Below are 20,672 nucleotides of genomic sequence, written 5' to 3'. Positions count from 1 at the left end.
CTTGGATTCTGTGGCAGAATTTTTTATACACACATAACAGCAGTGGTTCTCAAACTTTTGTACTGGTGACCCCTTTCAAATAGAAAGCCTCTGAGTGCAACCCCTCCTTATAAATTAAAAACACTTTTTATATATTTAACACCATTATAAATGCTGGAGGCAAAGCAGGATTTGGGGTGGAGGCTGACATCTTGAGAACCACTGCATAACCCTGATTGATTCCAAAGTTCCACAGTGGTGTGTAAAAGTAGCAAAATAGATATTACTGTTCAGAAAAAATTGTCACGTCACTGACATGCATGAGGATATCAGCTACTACAAAGGGCCAATACTGTAGGAACGGATATAAACAACAATATTCCTCAAAGAAAGGGCAGGTCTCCCCTAATCTACACCAAAGATGAATTTGGACCCCTAAGAAAGTTGGTATAACCAAAAAAACCCACACAGGAATACTGATATTTCATGAGTCTTGACAACAGAGATAGTCAAAGTGCAGGCCACATCTGCCCTCAAGCTTTTTTATAAGGTGTGACTAGTGGAGGCTACCAAACCAAGAATTCAATGCTCCATCTTGATGAAAGCAGCCCTCTGCTCTGTGGAGAACATTTCATCATCAGGTTTACTAACAATACTATGAAGTTATTCATTAGTGAATAGATCCAGAAAGTCATACAAATCTACGTCTACCTATGTTTAATTCTAAAAGTTCTTTAAAGAGTACCTAAAGGCTAATATATTTTAGTATTAAAAACTGTATTTTCTAAAAGTAGCACCATCTTTATGTGTAAAAAGAAAAAAAGGAGTACTTGTGGCACCTTAGAGACTAACCAATTTATTTGAGCATAAGCTTTCGTGAGCTACAGCTCACTTCATCGGATGCATAGCTGTAGCTCATGAAAGCTTATGCTCAAATAAATTGGTTAGTGTCTAAGGTGCCACAAGTACTCCTTTTCTTTTTGCGAATACAGACTAACACGGCTGCTACTCTGAAACCTATCTTTGTGTGTATAACTTGCTTTCTCAACAGAGCCTGACAAATCCACTTGCCAACAGCTAGTTCAGGGGTGGGCAAACTACAGCCCACAGGCCGGATCCAGCCAGCCAGCTGTTTTAATCTGACCCTCGAGCTCCAGCTGGGGAGCAGGGTCTGGGGCTTGCCCTGCTCCGGTGCTCCAGCCAGGGAGCAGGGTCAGGGGCCATGCCACACAGCTCCTGGAAGCAGCAGCATGGCCCCCACTCCAGCTCCTACGCATAGGGGCAATCAGGGGCCTCCGCTCTGCACGCTGCCCCATGCCAAGCACTGCCCCTGCAGCTCCCATTGAAACTGCAGCCAATGGGAGCTGCAGGGGTGGTACCTGCAGACAGGGCAGCATGCAGAGCCGCCAGAACACGCCTCGCGTAGGAGCCGGAGAAGGGACATGCCACTTCTTCCGGGAGCTGCTTGAAGTAAGTGCTGACTGGTGCCTGCGCCCCCTGAGCCTTTCCCTGCACCCTAACCTCCTGATCCCCCTCCTGCCCTCTGAACCCCTTGATCCCAGCCCAGAGCACCCTCCTACATCCCAAACCCGTCATTCCCAGCCCCACCCCCGAGGCTGCACCTCCAGCCAAGCCCTCACTCCTCCCTGCCCCCCCCCCCCAAGTACTCCTCTCCCCCACCCCAGCCCAGAGCCCCCTCCTGCATTCTGAACTCATTTCTGGCCCCACCCCAGAGCCTGCACCTCCAACCAGAGCCCTCATCCTGTCATGCACCCCAACCCCAATATTGCGATCATTCATGGCCCACCATACAATTTCTATTCCCAGATGTGGCCCTTCACCCCTGAGCTAGTTGCTAATAAGGGCTTACCAGAAGTTGCTGAATAACCTAAGCTTTCATGTTTCTACCCCTTATGGTTACAAAGATAAAAGTTCCAAGTGAGAACCAAATCCATCAGTATAGTGCTGTCTTCCTGAATCTGTAGACAGTCTAAAATAAGAACTAGGAAGTGCCCAAATCTTGGCCCCCAGTTCAAAAAGTCTGAAAAGCCAGACTCATCCTTGTGAATTCCTCTACAATGGCAGAGAAATATTTTTCCCCCATCAAATGTTCCTTCTATGCTATTTCAGTTTCTAAGTGTGGGTTATTTGGAATATATAGTCAAAAACCAAAGCATGTGGTCTTTTGCCACTTAAATCAGTGTCAAGTATTCCCTTTCCTTTCAGAGTAAATGAACAAAGTGTGCTAATTAAACAGAAAATTGTAGTTATGACAGCAACAATAAAATCTCAGTAAAGGCCTTGTTCTGTTATCTACAGGAGCACAATCGAACCCTAAATTGGGTCCTTTATGCATAACAGAAACCTTTTCAGCTCCTGCAAGAGAGTTGTAAGTAATGCTTCCTGGCTGAGAATTTGCTAGAATATAACTTACTGATTCTGACACAAAATCATCAGAATAGATATTTGAATTTAATTGAAGTCCTATAGAAAAGTTTAGAAAAATGTACTTTATTGGTGTTCTGTAAAGTCTAAGCCAAATTGAAAGGAAAATTTCAAACAGCCTTAAAGTTTCACTTTTGGGAGTGTTAGAATTCAGTCTTACATCTTTCCTTCATAAAATGAAATCTAGCAAAATAAATCTTATTGGAACAACATGTCAAATATGTCAAAAAAACAAAACAAAACAAAAAAAAACCACAGAGCTCCTAAGAGTACTAAATATAAAAATTTTAGTGGTCCTTTAATAATAAATGTCCATTATCAGGTAAAAAGGAAAAAAAAGTTTCTTACCCAACTCCTTAGAGTATTAATTTGAAACATTTTAACAAAAGTTTTCACTTTCATCATTTATATTCTTTTCTTTTTTTTTTTTTTTTTTAAAACCTTCACTCCGTTTTCACAATGAAAAAAGATTGGTCAATATCATTTTCCAGATTATGTTCTAAGACAACACTGAAAGAGTCACACTGCCTCGGAATAATTTAACTCAATCAAAGATTTATTGAATTTTAAATATTTTAATTAAAACATTTTAACAGTCCTGAATTTTAGTATTAGACTACCTGCAAGTGTTACTTTAAATGTAAGCTCTTGGTGTTAATATGGGCTGGCAGTCTTCATTGTTACTCTATATTTGTGGTCTGAGAAAAACCAGGAAATGTTTGTTAAGAATACAAGGATGCTTGGCTAAGATTTGTTTATGGAAGATAAGTATACAAATAATCTAAAACATAATAGCAAACAGGAAATTGTACCAAAAATTCAATGCTTCATAAAAGCTTTACTCCCCCTTTCTTTTGTGTAATATTTTTATTTCCTAGAACTAATTTAAACCTATCGATTTAAAAAACTGAACTATTTATGAGAAAACATATCACGTGAATGCCAGATGCTAAAGAAAACTTCATATGACCCTTGCTCTTTAAACATTAAAGTTAAAACTCTAAATGCCAAAAATTGTCAATCGTAAGTGTTCAGCCATATCCTATTGGTTTTCTATAGTGCTCATCATTGTAGTACCTAATTCTTTAGGGCTCTTTAGTCAAGTTCTTGATGCTACAAACATATGTATTTAGCATTAATATAGGGCATAATAAACCTGGACATGAATAAAAAAAGACAGAAAAGGAGTTAATTAACTGTCAATTCATTATAGCCTAGTAAGAGTTCAGCTTTGGAAGGAACGTTGAAATATAGCAACCCATAAAGTATTGGACTATAATCTCAGAGAAGGCAAAACTATGCTATCTTGAAGTTGTGATGTAGCTGAAAATCGTCATTCAAAATGATCACAGCACATGCACTTTCCAATGTCCGAGCAATAACTGTCTAGTACAAATTATTTATATTTTATTTGCAAATTTGATACCAAAACAGCACTCCACATATTAAAAACTACTAAAGGAGGGAAGAACTCTCTATCTTCACAATCTTACAGTTTTGGTTGACTGAAATACACAAGATATACCAAAAACAATACAAAAACCTGAACTGTACAGTTGAATACAAAATCCAGAGCACGTTTTCTAAGTTTAAGGAAGTGTGAAACTATGCAATCATTAGATTGTAAAGGGCCCAACCCTGCAAAATGTTATTCAGATGATCAGTCCTTAAACAAGTACCACAACCGAATTAATTTCGGGAGTATTTTTTCATGAGTAAGGACTGCTTGAATGAGTAGGGGGATTGCAAGATCAGGGCCAAAAAGCAGTTGACGCCTTTCATGGCTAAACTGTAGCTATTTGAATTCACATCCATTTTGTTTGTTACACATGGATTGCATGATTACATAGACTACTTTAAAACTGCATACTATGTCCAGCTGTTCTGATATCGCATGTTCTGCCATTAGCCAAGAACAAAGTTATGTAACACTTAAGTAAACTTACATCAATCTTCAACAGGAGTCCAATTTTTCCAGTCCATTGCAAGCAGTGAACATGCTGCAAGCATTATGCCAAAGTAGTAACAAAATCCTATACTCAAGTAACATTTAGCAGCTGATGCAAGCCACAAAAGCAAGGGCGGGGATATAACAACTTGTTGCATTATGCCTAGGTAAAGAAGGGGACCATCAGTGTGCAGTGAAATTTCTATGAACAACAGGGTGTGAAAAGGATAGAGAAGAAGCCTTAATTTCTGTTCCTTACTTGCAAGTTTCAAACTTAATACTTCTTTGTCTATATTTCCTTAGAACTGGCATTTAATGGTAGAGAAACACTCTATATGGTATTGTTACTCTTGCTTGTATAAAAGAAGAAAGACAACACTTACTATTCTATATCCTAGTTTTACAGACAGGAATCTTAATAGAAGCATGCTTAAATAGTGTTAATTATACCCTCTTCTGTCAATATATGCTACAAGAGTCCTCATATATATCAACTATTGACACAAGGGTAGTTTTGGTCCATAGTGCTAACAGGAATTGCAATTCCTTTAAAAAAAAATTCACTTATTGGTTTCAGTTTGTTAGAAAGCAGTATATACAAGTAGGAAGCATTGGAAAAGGTAAGAAAATGGCTAGAGCCATGAATCAGAATTAAGTGAACTGATCAATACAACCCAACATAGGAACTGTGTAAAAAGGTAATTTCATATTTGAGACACAATATTTTAGATAAAAAGCAATTCACTTTACTATTATTTCTATTTCTCTCTTGCTATTATTCAAGATGTGTACATTAATAAGCACGCATCCTCTCTCACTTCACTCTGTTTGATCCAGTAATGAAACCACCACCATGTATTGGTACCAATATCGTATCTTTCACACAGCGCCTTACAACTTCTTTGCAAAATCAAATGGGGGGAAAACTAAACAAATGTATTAGCAAAATGCATTTAAGTAGTAAATAGAGCATCAAAGGAGGGCACATAAATATTTCCCCCACAGTGTGACCCTCTTTCAAAGGTACAGAAAGTTATAAATATGTTACTCCCTCCAAGTGGTTCAGGAAAAAAATATTTCCAATTTAATCAAAAGTCAAAACAAATACACTCCACAGATGCTGAGTTGGGAAACAAAAAATTCTCATGTCCTGTCAAGTCAACTATATTGAATGTATGCAGCAGGGATTTACATTACAAGAATATGCAAGTATGCATATTAGCAACAGGGATTGCCCATGAGTAGCTTCATTAAAAAAAAAAAAAAATTATCTGTATAGTAGCACAGGATGTTCTTTATGAGTTGACTGAAAGGTAGAGACACTCATTTGCTCAAAGTCACCTAGAACAGTGGTTCTCAAAGCCGGTCCGCCGCTTGTTCAGGGAAAGCCCCTGGAGGGCAGGATCGGTTTGTTTACCTGCCGCGTCCGCAGGTTCAGCCCATCGTGGCTCCCGCTGGCTGTGGTTCGCCGCTCCAGGCCAGTGGGCCTGCGGGAAGTGGGAGCCACGATCGGCCAAACCTGTGGACGCGGCAGGTAAACAAACCAGTCCGGCTTGCCAGGAGCTTTCCCTGAACAAGCAGTGGACCAGCTTTGAGAACCACTGACCTAGAATGATATTTTTAAAGTAGTGCCAACAAAATCACTCCAGGGGCTTTACAGAAACACAATAAAATACTAATCCAGCAACACTCAACATTTTTTAAAATCCTATCACACCAAGGGAACAAAAATTAATAATTTTAATAATCTGCATATTTTCTAAAAATTAGAATAATTAACATTTCTGCTATATGGCAACGGCTGAAGCTTACTGGAGCCTGATGTGCCAGAATGGATGATTTAAAAAAAAAAAAATATTTTGAAGCACAATACAAGCAAAATGCCAAACTGTTCTAAAGAATTCTGACTCTTTCAAACCTTTAGGTAAAGCAAATATTTTGCTGTCCTATCAAAACCATTTTTTAAAAAATGACACTTGCAGGACTGACAGCAGCATTTGTTCTATGCTGGTAAACCATTCTCAGAAGTGAGCACCGAAATAAGGAAACACATGACACCCACATCTCCATGGATAAGAGATCAAGTACCCAAAGAAACTTACATGCTTTGGAACAACACCTTTGACTAGGCAATTAACCAACTGACTGACTACCAACTTACCTTTGACTAGGCAATTAACTAATTAACCAAAGATATTGTGTGTGTGTATATATCATTTATTTATGTATTTATTTGCAATTTCCCTTTCTTTTATTTAAGGTATAATTTTGCATATTATCAAAACAGTTTGAATCAGATTATTCTCCCATTGACAAAACATTTTGAATTTGCACACAAATGAGGCAGAATTAAAAAAATCATCAAGTATTTTTCTTACCATCCAGAGGATTGAACCGGAAGGCTGTTCTACCTGCTGAGATCCACTCCATCTGGATTTTACTGTTGCCAGACCAAAATCTCCTATTTTCACTGTGAGGCCTTCATGAAGAAATATATCTAAAAGGTTGTTTAGGAACTTCTGCAGAAATTTTGTGTAAATCAGACTGGATTTTCTATCACCTTTACCAAATGGTTTCGTTTTTCTCACATGCCAGTCAGCGGGCCAAGAGTTTTGCCCAGTTTCTGTATTTGCTCTGATTCATTTAATGCATTACCTCAACAGGTGGTAGTTAAAAACATTTTCCTAGCTTTGAAATAAATATAATCCCAAATATCTCCCCTTTCATTTTATTCATATTTATTGCGCCTACACTAACATAACTAACACTCAGGGAAAATGCAAATATTTTAGCAGAGGGGCTGGAATAACTATATGAGATGGCTCAGTATTATTGTTTAGTGCACTAGCTACTCCTGGGGGAATTCTGCACCAAAAAATGAAGCACACAATATTCTGCACACAATATTTTCAAATTCTGAAAAATTCTGCATATTTTATTTGTCAAAATAACACTATATAATCACACCAGTTTCAATTATTTTTGGTCATTTATTTCAAAATACCAAGTATGTCTGTAACAATACAGACAACAAAAAAGATTCAGGAAATGTTTTTTGACAAATAGATTCCTTACTACGCATATTAATACAGAACTCGGAGTAATAATTCATTTAAACTACAATACAGAACCATATTTCCAACACCCCTCAGAAGCAGTGCAAAGGCTTGGGGGAAGTCGGGGTAACAGAGGAGCTATTGGAGAGGGAAGTAATTGCTGGGAAGGAGCCTGAGTGTGAACTTGGAGGGTAGTTGGGTTTGGGTGGGAAAAGCACGGAACAGGTTTTTGTTTTGTTTTGGGTTTTTTTTTTTTTTTTGGGGGGGGGCGGGCAGGGAAGGATTGTTAGGGAGCTTCCCCCATGCAGACCCTGGCTGACCCCTAGTGTCTCTCATTCAGTCAGTCACATCTGCCCCTGTCCACATGTGTCCCTCCACCCCCACTTAAGACACCCACTCCCCCCATCCCCATGTGTCCTTGCACCCCCTTGTCCACGTGTCCCTCCACCCCCAGAAACTCCCTCCCCTCTATCCCCATGTGTCCCACTCAGCCACCCCCATCCCTATGTAGCTCTGCACCCCCTCCCACATCACCATGTGGGCCTGCTCCTCCCTCCCCCCGCATGGCCCTGCGCCTCCACTCCCATTCATCCCCCCCAGTCTGTCCTCCCGCACAAGCCCTTATGAGCCAGTCTGATCCCCCCCCTCAGCAGCAACATGAGGACTGTCTCCCCCAAAGCCCGTCTCCTGACCTAGCCCGATAGGCACTGTGAAGAATGCAGGCTCTCTCTCTTCCCTAGCTGGCTGGGAGCAGCTGCTCTGTTCTAGAGCCAAGCCGCCCTCTGGTGTGCAAAACTTGGAACTGCAGCAACTTCCAGCAGAAGCTTTTTTCTGCACAAAAAAATAAAAATATGCACAGCTAATTAATTATGCACATGCAGTGGTGCAGAATTCCCCCAGGAGTAACTAGCCTTTCATCTCTACCATAGCTAAGTTTAGATCATAACTCTCACAACAGTTCATGTCTGTATCTGCATATATACTTAAGTAGGTGAATAAAGCACACAGTTTATCACAGAATTCAAAATAAGTGGAAACATTTATCACTGGAAACAGAAACCAAATTAAACTCATCTATCTGGTGCTCATTGTTGGGGGGGTGTGCCAAGAAGCTTAATTTAAGAATGTCACTCAATTGAGAGCTCTACAGTCTGTAGCATTGGATATAAGTCTTATACAGTATACCAATCACTAACAGCTCCAATATGTTCTTTAGTAGTGGTATTGTTCCAGAAGGAAAACACACTTCAAAATCTAATTCAAGAATTGATTAAAAAATCTAATATTCTGAAAGATTTTATATATGTGTCAGAGAGAGCTATCCCTTACTCTTCTTATGATATCTGGTGAACTTGAGGGGAAAAGCAGACTGAAATAAAATGATATAAAAGATAGTTGCAATTATAAATGTATCAATAGCAATTTTACACTTAAAATGATTAGTCTTTCATCCTCATTGAAAACATGAACACTCATTTGTTTACTGAACAACTGAAGTTATCTTTGTAGAAATTCTGCCATTTAAGAAAACAGTTCCCCCCCCCTACGTTCTGCTGAGGCAAGTTTGAGTTTGTTATTTTGCCAGTTTCAGTCAACATTCTGCTTGGTAGTTTCAAAGCCAGAGACTTGCCTGAAGTTCATAAGCCAGAGATTTGCCAGATATTCAGTTCATAAACTAAGCTCCTAGAATAGAATTTTCTTTTAAATTACCTACACATAAGCCTCACATATCAAGAAAAGAAAAGTGACATGCAAAAGGAAACTGCAGAATCTTTATTTAGTATGAATTATTCAACAGGTATGCTGCTAGGAACATAACAGTCAAATTCATTATAAATTTTCCTTTCCCAATTTTAGAATCAAGAAGATTTTTGGCTCAGTTTCCACCAAAAGTTTCCAGGTTTTTTGTGTTTTTGGTCATCTAATCCCATGTGAAAGTAATCAAAACAAGAGTCTAATTTCTGTCCTAAATTATCTTTTGAAGCTGGGGATATATTGGAAGTCAATTAGTTTAGAATAGGCCAGGTTTGCATCCCAAGATTGTATATGAACACAGGTAAGAAAGACGAAGTGTATAAATATATATTCCATACATCCTTACCTGGCTGGGGAATGACTTCCTCTTGATCACGAAAGAGAACTGGTTTTTTGTTTGTTTGTTTTTTTAATTGTTGTAATTTTAACTAGGATGTTTCAACTTCACAGGAAGACCTTCAGAGTATTTATATTCATTCAGTCATCAATCTGATACCAATTTAAACAGTTAAAGGAAATTTGACTAATTAGAGAAAGGATACTATTTGATTTCATGTCTCTGTGGATGATATTCTTTGCATGTAAATAGCTGTGAAAAGAAAAAATGTTTTAAAAATATATCAATTGTTACATATATATTTATACTAATTTGGCAAACCAAATTTAGTCTAAATACATTTTTTTACAAAAGCTACCTGAATAAATTATAAGATTATATCACTAAGTGTTTTAGGGCTATAGTTCAACTTGTTCTAAACTTAAAACTTGGTGCTAAACGCCCTTTGGCTTCATAGCATGTATTTAATTCTACCAGTCCACAAGACTAAAAACAGAAAATAACCATCATTTCTGTACGTTCTCCATAAAGTTCTTTTTGCGCTTACGCTCCATTTGCTGTTTACGTATCAACATTTGCCTTCAATAATGAGAAAATACTATAAGAACTGTGTCATTCCTTTCCACATGAATTGGTCAGTATCTTTTCTTTTAGAACAGCCAGAGAAAGGGATGCAACTCACCACTAATGTAAAATTATTTTTACCTAATATTGCATTCCATTAACCTACATCAACCCAAAATTACACTAGTGAGGTTGAAATCGGCTTAAAATTGTCTGCCGATAAACTAAAGGTTAAACTATATCTTCCAGCTTCTTCTCTGCAAAGCAAACCAAACATTGCACACATTGCTAATTAAAAACGTACTGAAAATTTGTGAACTGCCCCCATCTCTGAAAGGCTGTATGACAGTGTTATCTTGTGTCTCAGATTTAAGAGCAAGAAAGAAAAGATTATTTAAATCTCACGCAGCACTGACAAGAATTTTTAAACTTACTGTAATCTTCCTGCAACCTGTGCTGACAGATTATAAAGGCATACTGGCACCACTGTAAATATATAAGAAACTGCAGGGATTTTCTATATTAATTTTTTTAGTTGCCTACAATTTGATTTTAAAATTTATTCTGAGCCAAAATTTACACAAACTATCTGTTTAGCAAAAACTGTAAATATATTTCACTTTGTTTTTTACACAAACTATCTGTTTAGCAAAAACTGTAAATATATTTCACTTTGTTTTTTAAATCAAATTAACTTCCTTAATTTTTATTACATAAAAGGTTACTAATTTAAGATACTTTTCTATACATAAAAATGGATTTGATTTTTGATAAAACCCACACAGGGAGACTAGGACTAGACTATGCAAGGTAAGCATACTGGGACCGGGATGAGAAGTGTGGACTGGGTAGGCAAACAGAATGGACTGGGGTGCGGCAGAGATAGGACAGGCACAGGTTGCAGGGGATGGGGTAAAAGAGTCTCTGACTACTAGAAACAATTTCCTCCAAAACTCAGAACACAGCCAAGATTCCTGAGTCTCACCATTTCTTTGGTGTCAGCAAATATCTATGAAACCCTGTGGCAAAGCCTGTGCTCCACCTCCTCTAGTGCTGGTGCACAACGAGGAGAACCTATTAGTTACTCCATTAGCACAAGTGGCAGAGGTCTGAGTGGCAGATCTAAAAGTTCCACCACTGCTGAGAACACACACGCGTATCAATATAATGCCACATGGTGGACTTTGTTTTTTCAGTTTGCTTTTTTAAAAAGCCTTGGAAAGTAGAAAAAATCTACATTAGAAAAACGTTAAGTTTGCAGAATCGGGCACTCAAACATTAGGAAATGCCAGAATTAAGATTTCCCATGCAACCTTAATTCAAATCATCTTGTGCATATGCATTAGGATACGGTCTTTGATTATATGATCACATACTATTTTTCTCCAGTTTTTTGTGTATAATACAAATGTGGGTTTTAAATTGTGTTTAAGAAGCTCTGAAACATTAACATTTCTAAAATGTTATTCAGACTTTCAGTCCCCAATCAACATTATCTTCCCTAATAATTTGTACACAGTAGAACCTCAGAATTACGAACTGACCAGTCAACCACACACCCCTCATTTGGAACCAGAAGTACACAATCAAGCAGCAGCGACCCAAAACAAAAAAAGAGCAAATACAGTAGAGTATTGTGTTAAACGTAAATTACTAAAAAAAAAAAAAAAAGGGAAAGCAGCATTTTTCTTCTACATAGTAAAGTTTCAAAGCTGTATTAAGTCAACGTTCAATTGAAAACTTCTGAAAGAACCACAGTAACATTTTGTTCAGAGTTACGAACAACCTCCATTCCCGAACTGTTCATAAATCTGATGTTCTACTGTAACTCTTTGAGGGTTTGGTACCATGTTAATATCTATTATACATTAGGACAATGTTTCTTTTATGTATTAGTTGCTCCTGAAGAAGATCGGCAGATCAGAATAGACAATTTCTAATCCTACTCACTCCATTCCTTGTGCTGTCTGTCGGGCAATATCAATGAGCTGAAACATTTGGAACTTGGTCTCTTGTACATGCAGGTGCTTATACAGACTGCTCCCTTCACACCACTGCGTAACAATAGCCAGATTATCTTTAGTCATGTAGCCCATGAACAGCAAAATATTAACATGCCGGGTCTTCCTAATGGAAGAAGTGGAAAGGAAAAGAACATATATCTTCTTTTAAACATTTGTAAAGTTTCCTGAAATGTATTCTTGGCTAAGGAGACATCAAAGTATTTAGATCTAGAGTTTAACAATTATTTGATGAGCATGTGGATGCATATGTGCAAGATGTTATTTTTAGAAAACAACATACCACAATTACCTCTTAAAAACAGGTAAGTTAGCAGGCATATTTAAAAAAAAAAACCCTACCAATTATTAACTTTAAAATGTTTCTTCTTAGTTTCAAGAAAGTTACGTCAGAGTCCAAGTAAAGACAGATTAATACAATACTTAAGTATAACATGACAGAATCAAACTACTACAGCTTCCGTAAAGGCTAATTATCCCTCTCTTCTATGTTAAAGTACTCTGGAAAAGTTAATTGAAATGGTATCAAAAGGTCAAGCTGCAGTTTGCAGATGACATCAAATTGTTCTGGTTCACAGAAAAAACTAGAGAGACAAGAGAAAATGACAGATTTAAATACAGTGGAGCATTAAGCAGCATGATAGCAGACACATTTAACTTCATAGTGTAAAATAATTAAATGGAGGCAAAAAAAAGCTAGTCCCAAACACATAAAATGGCTCTTAATTACAGGGTTTCTACTTCATCATTATTGATAGATCAATGATATTGGACACTGCATAGGCAGTAATCAAAGCAAAGAGGTTTCCTGAGTTGACTAGGGAATGGATTTTAAAAGTACAGAAAATACTATAACATTATATAAAAAGGCACACCTTCATCTCAAATATTCTGTCCAGTATCAATCAACTTACCTAAAAGTGATGAGATTCAAGAGTTCCAGAGAATGGCAACAAAATTATGGCAAGGTTCATATATGACAAGGGATTACAAATGTTAATACTATTTAGCTTAGAAAGAAGAGTACAAGGGATAATAAATGAGGTATTGAAAATTATAAAGGTCTCAAAACTGATAGTACCTCTATTATCCTGCACCATGTGATAAGGTGGCACTCAAAAGGCAGTAAATTTACAGTCCATAGCAGGAAACACTGTACCACATACTGTACAGAAAATTCAGTAAATACAAAATTATGCAAGTCCATGTTATCAGCTCACCTTAATACAGCCACTTCATTTCTGAAGGCCTGAAACTGTTCTGGGGTTGGATTTACAACCTTTAATATCTTCACTGCTACATCTCCTGCAAATAGATTTAACACAATATTGTTGGTAACCTTTACAACACTCTTTCAGAGCAGCTTTATCACCTCTAAACTTAAAAATTCTGAAATTTCTGCACAATACATCTTTGGTAATTTGTACAGAGAGAGGTCCACGGACAAAACAGACTTTTGTATTTTCATACAATTCATTTGGTGGAGATGGTATCAGGTAACCTCAAATAGAAGATCAATCTTAGTTTCTAACTACTTGGAAAGGTTTTTTTATTATTAAATGGTTAGTAACCAGCTGATGGGACCACATATGTGATCTTAAACAAAGGCCACTGTACAACATATTTAAATCTGAAGGTATAAACAGTTTAGTTATTAATCTAGGGGAAACCAATTAAGTTGTTTTTCTAAATAAGAGCTATTTGGGGAGAAATGCATCCTCAGCACATTGTTTCAAGCACTGTATCCACTGTACTCAATAGATTTCTGTCAGGAACCCAAATTTCTCATTTCTCTTCCCTCTTCCCAGTTTTAGTACAGAGAAGTTAATAGAATTAGACTTTTATTCCCTCAAAATTAATGTCTAGAGGACAGCAGAATAAACCATGATTTTAATGTTTGAATTACAGAATTAGTGGACAAAGGAAGAGTAATAGTGCATCAATTCTTTAACCATTTGATACAGCATATTGCAAAATATTACTTGTAAAGCAAATTCAAATTAACTTGAACATGAGCACCTGTTTGGATTCTGCGCCTGCTGCAGGAATATAAACAAAGACCAAAGTTAAGCAGCAATTTAGTTTATGTATGGGAAGACTGATATCCAGGGTCAGCTGTTTATAATTATATTACTTGGGTAAACAAAGAGGGAGAGAAATATGATTCAAGAAAGTACAATAATAATGGTATGATGCCAAGCAAATGAATGTAAGGAGGAATTTTTAAAGCAGGGACCATCAGTCCCTCCAGGGAAGTAGTGAAAGTTACACTCTAACATTAGACTATACATTGCACATTAGAATATGCTGGAGGGAATAATCTTGTATTGGCAGGGCCTCATGAGGGTGAGAATGGTTGTAATCCTCTTGTCAAACAGAACTGCAGGAAGCTGGCTGGCCTAATCTGTACATAAGTAAACCTAAGGACCTGCCTGATGATAGGCCTGTTTGATGCAGCCCACACAATTTTAAGGTTACTCCTATTTAACATTGCCAAACCACCTACATTAAACAAAGCCCTAACAGGCACAGGCTTATCTGCAATCATAATGGCAAATTAACGATTTTTCCAAGATGGTCTCTCCTGCCTTTAGAAAAAGATTAATCTCCAAAAGTTCTGACCGGTTCTTTGAGGAAAAGTCTCATCAATCCTTTCAGCTACACAGCAGGTGTTCCATATACAGAAATGGATATTAATAGTATTTTTCATGTTCTGTGTGTTATTTTAAATCACCATTATTATTTGTATTATTGTAGTGACCAGAAGCCCCACCCGGGATTGGGGCTCCATTCTGCTAAATGCTATACAAACATATAGGAAGAGTCTCGCTGGTCTGAGGAGCCTTCAATCTAGAAATAAATAAATAAAAGAAAGGGGGAAAGGGATACAAACATGGGCGGCCGGTGACCCAGCTGCCAGGGGAGGCTAGCCCCCAGCACCTCCCCTTGTATCCAAGGCCCTGCCCCCCTCCCCCACCGGAGCCCAGAGCACCCCAACCGCACCCCCCAGTCCTAGAACCAGGTGGCAGTGCTCCTGGTGGCCAGGCAGGGCAGCCAGCCCCAGTGCTCCGGGCGGCCAGGCAACAGCATTCCTGGCCCTGACTCCTCTCTATAGGAGGCAGGCCAACCAGCCCCAGCCAACCTCCAAGTCAGAGCACTCTGGGAACCGCAGGATGGGGCCTGGGTTGGCTGCAGAGTGTGGGCAAGGCAACGCTAGGCTGTTTGGGAAGGCAGAGCCTACCCCTGCCTATGATACCCGCCGCCCATGGATTCAACACAAGAAAAGTAAGCATTTGTTGGCTGACCATCTTCTCTACCTAACTCATATTTATTTTTGAATTAGCCACAGTACTGGAGCAATATCTACCAATATCTTCCTACAAGAGCTTTTTTGTAAAGAATCCCACTGGAGGCTTTCATAGCCTCCAGCTAACCCCCTTTTTCCTCTGCCCTCCTCTCACACATAGTACTAAAAACAGGGCAACCATTATACTATCACTAACAGTTGCAGTTCAGAACTATACCCTGGCTTCACAATGGAGCTCTTTTATCATAACATTTATCCACTCTTGCTCCTAAATCTATTCCCATTTCTGTGGGGGAAATGCCATCCTTAATATAGTCAGGGAATATAGTCAGTCTGGCATTGCAAGCTTCCATAGGACTATTGCCACTCACTTCTCAGCTGTCACGGCAGGTCTCATCTTGGCATTCCTGCACTTCAGGGCGGAGGAAAGTAACTCACAAAGTTCAATGGAAGTGGCCTTACACACGCAAAAGTTTCGCAGACACTGGGAATCATCCCATACCTGCAACACTATGCAGAACCACCAGTCTGTGCTTGTTTGCCAGGCCCAGAATCAGTGTTCCACTCTAACAACATACCCCAGTGCTGTCATGATATCCCAATTGCCACATCCCATGTTTTCAGGATTGTCTGTGTCTATGTCCTCCTCACAATCTTCCTCATGCTGGCGGCTCCTAGCTAGTCTCTGCACATACTGCAAAATAACGTGCGAGGTGTTTACAATGCTCACAAAAGCAGTGTGCAGCTGAGCGGGCTCCATGCTTGCCATGCTATGGCATCTGCATGGATAACCCAGGAAAAAAGCAGTGAAATGATTATTTGCCGTTGCTTTCAAGGAAGGAGGGAGGGAGGGAAGGGAGACTGACGACATACCCAAAACCACCCGTGACAATGTTTTTGCCCTATCACGCATTGGGAGCTTAGCCCAGAATTCCAATGGGCAGCGAGGACTGCGGGATAGCTACCCACAGTGCACCACTCCATGAGTCGATGCTAGCCACGGTATTGAGGATGCACTCTGCCAACCTAATGTGCTTAGTGGGGCCCTGCATGAGATGGGGAAAAAAAGGGTATAAGGGAATTATGGAGGTAAGCAGAAGCCCAGAATGCAGCATCCCCTCAGCAACAGCTAGGGCTCCCCCTGTTAAGCAAGCCCATTGAACTCTCATCCTGACAAACACTACACCTAGACCCCCAGAACGAGCTGCTCACCCCCAGACCTTCACCCCACTGAGCCCCAACCAGCTTCACCAGGACCCCCACTCCATCAAGGCCCACTCCCCCAGCACCCAGACCTGCCCCCAAGCTCCCCACACCCAGATCCAACCCCGCTGAACCCCAACTCCCCACACCCAGACCCCCCCGCTAAGCCCCAATCACATGCATCTGGATCCCCTGCAAACTCCCATTGCCCCTGCACCCAGAACCCCCCCAAAGAGCCCCTGTGCATCCAGATCTCCCGCTTAGATGCCTGCACCCAGATTGCCCCACCCCACACCTGGATCCCCCCCCATACTAAGCCCCTCCATACTGGGATCCCGCTGGGCTGCGCCTGCCTACCCCCACCTGGTGCACAGAATCCATAGGTTCGGATAGAGAGTGCATCTCTTGTTCTGCAACAGGAGGTGAGGAGTGACTGGAAGAGTCATTGGTGGACATAATGCCAGCTGTTACAGGTAAGGGTACCACGTCTGTCTGGGCTATGTGGGTGCAATCAGTACGATGTTTGCTTTTTCTCTTTTCATTTTCAGCTGGATTTTCAGTAATAGAAGGAAAGGGGGAAAGGCATAAAGAAGGCCCTTGTCCCATGGGAGGAGGAGTGTCTCTCTCCGAGTACTTGTGGCACCTTAGAGACTAACCAGTTTATTTGAGCATGAGCTTTCGTGAGCTACAGCTCACTTCATCGGATGCATAGCATATCGTGGAAACTGCAGAAGACATTATATACACACAGAGACCATGAAACAAAACTTCCTCCCACCTCACTCCCCCGCTGGCAACAGCTTATCTAAAGTGATCCTCAAGTAGAGCCATTTCCAGCACAAATCCAGGTTTTCTCACCCTTCCCCCCCCCCCCACACATACAAACTCACTCTCCTGCTGGCAACAGCCCATCCCCCTTTGAAACCCCTCTTTATAATGCGCATGATAATCAAGGTGGGTCACCTCCAGCACTAATCCAGGTTTTCTCACCCCCCCCCACACCCCCCCCTTTTCCAAAAACCACACACACAAACTCATTCTCCTGCTGGCAACAGCTCATCTTACAATGTGCACAGCAATAATCCAAGTTTAACCAGAACGTCTTGGGGGGGTTTTGCAGGAAAAAAACAAGCAAGGTAGCCTGTCTCCCCTTGTTTTTTTCCTGCAAAACCCCCCCCAAGACGTTCTGGTTAAACTTGGATTATTGCTGTGCACATTGTAAGATGAGCTGTTGCCAGCAGGAGAATGAGTTTGTGTGTGTGGTTTTTGGAAAAGGGGTGTGTGGGGGGGGGGGTGAGAAAACCTGGATTAGTGCTGGAGGTGACCCACCTTGATTATCATGCGCATTATAAAGAGGGGTTTCAAAGGGGGATGGGCTGTTGCCAGCAGGAGAGTGAGTTTGTATGTGGGGGGGGGGGGGGGGAAGGGTGAGAAAACCTGGATTTGTGCTGGAAATGGCTCTACTTGAGGATCACTTTAGATAAGCTGTTGCCAGCGGGGGAGTGAGGTGGGAGGAAGTTTTGTTTCATGGTCTCTGTGTGTATATAATGTCTTCTGCAGTTTCCACGATATGCTATGCATCCGATGAAGTGAGCTGTAGCTCACGAAAGCTCATGCTCAAATAAACTGGTTAGTCTCTAAGGTGCCACAAGTACTCCTTTTCTTTTTACGAATACAGACTAACACGGCTGTTACTCTGAAATCTCTCCGAGTGTCGTCCAATCCCCACTCTGGAGCAATACTGTGGACATTTCTTGTTCCAGTAAGTAGCAAACAGGTCTATTACCAATGTCCCCAATTGTCAGAATATGTCGTAGAGTACCACCAAATCTATCTCTCATTCGTGGTCGGCATGGGAATTTATGGCTGAGACTGTCCACCATCATGCTGCATACTCCTGGTAGGTAGGCCGCTGATATTAAGACATTGTGGGAGAAGCATCAGTTCCATAGTTTTAATGCCTCTATGCACAGGGAATGAGACCTGGTACCTCCCTGTCAGTTTATGTAATACATGCAGGCCATATAGTTCATTGTGTGTGTGTGTGTGTTTGTTTCATCAGCGGGAGGAAGTGAACGTACGCATTTCTGACTGCTCTGAGTTTGAGCAGGTTGATGTGGAGGCATGCCTCTGCTGGAGACCATTTGCCCTGTATTGTGTAACCATTGAGATGTGCACCCCATCCTAAGAGGGATGCATCAGTGGGCAGAAGTAGAGATGGGGAAGACTGAACAAATGGGATTCCCATACAGACATTTACTGGGTCCTTCTATCAGTCTACAGATTGCTTGACTCTGGTAGACATAGAAGTTTGCTTATGTGGTCTGGGCTCTCCGTTTGGCCTGTAAACCGAACCGAACCATGCTTGGAGGCATCTTGTGTAGTCTGGCATGAGCAACAACCAATGTGCCCATGGCCATGTACCCCAGGAGCTGGAGGCAATGTCTGGCCAAAATCTGGGGACTTGATTGTGCTGTCTCTATCAACAAGGAGAGACTGGAATCCGTGATGAGGGAGAATGCCTTCACCTGTACCGGTGCTAAAGTTGACTTTTGTTTGTTGATCTCTAGGCCCAGATTCTGAAACAGGTCCAGTGTGGTGTGAGTGACTGGTTGGGCTTCTGTGAAGGACCATGCCCTGAGAAGGTAAGGATAAATCACAATGCCTTGAGAGCCTAAGTGGGCTGCCACTACTGAGAGGACCTTGGAGAATACCCTGGGGGTCAATGAGAGGCCAAAAGGGAGTACTCTGTACTGATAGTAGTCCTGGCCTAGCATGAATCTGAGGTAACATCTGTGACTAGGTATGATGAAAATGTGGAAGTATGCATCCTGAAGGTTGAGGGCCAAGAACCAGCCTCCTTTCTCTAATGCTGGAATGATCATTGACAGAATAACCACCTTGAACTTCTGTGCTTTGAGGAGATGGTTTACCCCTCGGCATAGCAGACTCTCGTGAGAAAGGTCCCTGAAGAGGGACAGGGAAGGTTGTTTGGGAGGGATGAAGGAGGAAAAATGGATGGTGTATACATTCTGGATGATCTCAGGACCCACTTGTCAGAGGTTATCCGTTCCCAGGTGCTGCGGAACGGGGTAAGGTTGTCTCCGAAGGGATGAGCGAGGCTTTCCACCATGAGATGGTGAGTAGAGCGTTCTATGGGCACCTCAATCAACTCGTCAAAACTGCCGCTTCAAAGTGGAGGGCTGAGATGCAGTTGGTTGGGGTCCTGATTGTTTTTGTCTGGGGAACCTCTGGGAACAGCTTCCTCTGTGGCTCCAAAGATCTTTGTGACAGATACCAAGATGTGTACTGTGATGATCAAGACTTGAACAGTGGTTGAGAACTGTACTTTCTTTTTGTAGGCGGGAGTATAAATCCCAAGGGATTGAAGAGTTGCCCTAGAATCCTTCAGTGTGTGGAGGAATTCAGCAAATACTTCATCTCTTCCAAAAAGGAGGTTCTCTACCATAGCGTGGACTTCTCTAGGGAAGCCAGACAAATGAAGCCACAAAGCCTGTCTCATCACCGCCACTGAAATTGATCATGCCGCTGTGTCAGCCACATCTAATGCGGACTGGAGGGATGTCTTAGCCACCAGTCGGCCCTCGTTAACTATGGCCTTGAATTGGTCCTTATGAGAGTCAGGGAGTTGCTCAATATGGGAACTGAGTTTTGTGTAGTTCTGATAGTCATATTTTGCTAACAAGGCTTAGTAGTCGGCTACACAGAAGTGGAGGGCAGCTGATTAGTATGCCTTCCTGCTGAACACATCCAAACATTTCCAGTCCGGATCATAAGGGGTGGATTTAAACTGGTGCTGTTGGTACCAATGATATTGATGGAGCCACGGATTGTTTTCAGCTTCATTGGGGCTTGCTATGGGGACTCACAGACCTTCTCTTAGTGGTCTTGTGTGACTGTCATCTCTCTGGGCTCATCTCCCTTCGAAGTAGAAGGCTGCGGAGAAAGTTACCGCTAGGACTTTGGCCGTTGAAGGGCCAACTCAATGAGAAGGAGTCTGAGCCTTACTGCTCAGTCTTTCCTGGACCTGGGCTTC

The 20,672-nt window shown here is 41.0% G+C and overlaps 1 protein-coding gene across 36 annotated transcripts in view; it reads right to left on the bottom strand.

Moving 5' to 3' along the window:
• Positions 1–20,672, bottom strand: part of RAF1 (Raf-1 proto-oncogene, serine/threonine kinase) — a 93,820-nt gene that overhangs the window by 10,167 nt on the left and 62,981 nt on the right. For all 36 annotated transcript variants that reach the window (XM_043551692.1, XM_043551709.1, XM_027818905.3 and 33 more), the window contains 4 exons: positions 13,326–13,410; positions 12,035–12,211; positions 9,726–9,772; positions 6,751–6,869 (listed from right to left, as the gene is read on the bottom strand). In XM_043551692.1, the coding sequence (XP_043407627.1) occupies positions 6,751–6,869; positions 9,726–9,772; positions 12,035–12,211; positions 13,326–13,410 (428 nt within the window). The remainder of the gene's footprint in view (positions 1–6,750; positions 6,870–9,725; positions 9,773–12,034; positions 12,212–13,325; positions 13,411–20,672) is intronic.

This window comes from Chelonia mydas, chromosome 7 (assembly GCF_015237465.2).
Source record: "Chelonia mydas isolate rCheMyd1 chromosome 7, rCheMyd1.pri.v2, whole genome shotgun sequence".
NCBI lineage: Eukaryota > Metazoa > Chordata > Testudines > Cheloniidae > Chelonia > Chelonia mydas.
Note: the sequence above shows the minus strand (reverse complement) of the source record. Positions and strands in the feature narration are given on the sequence as shown.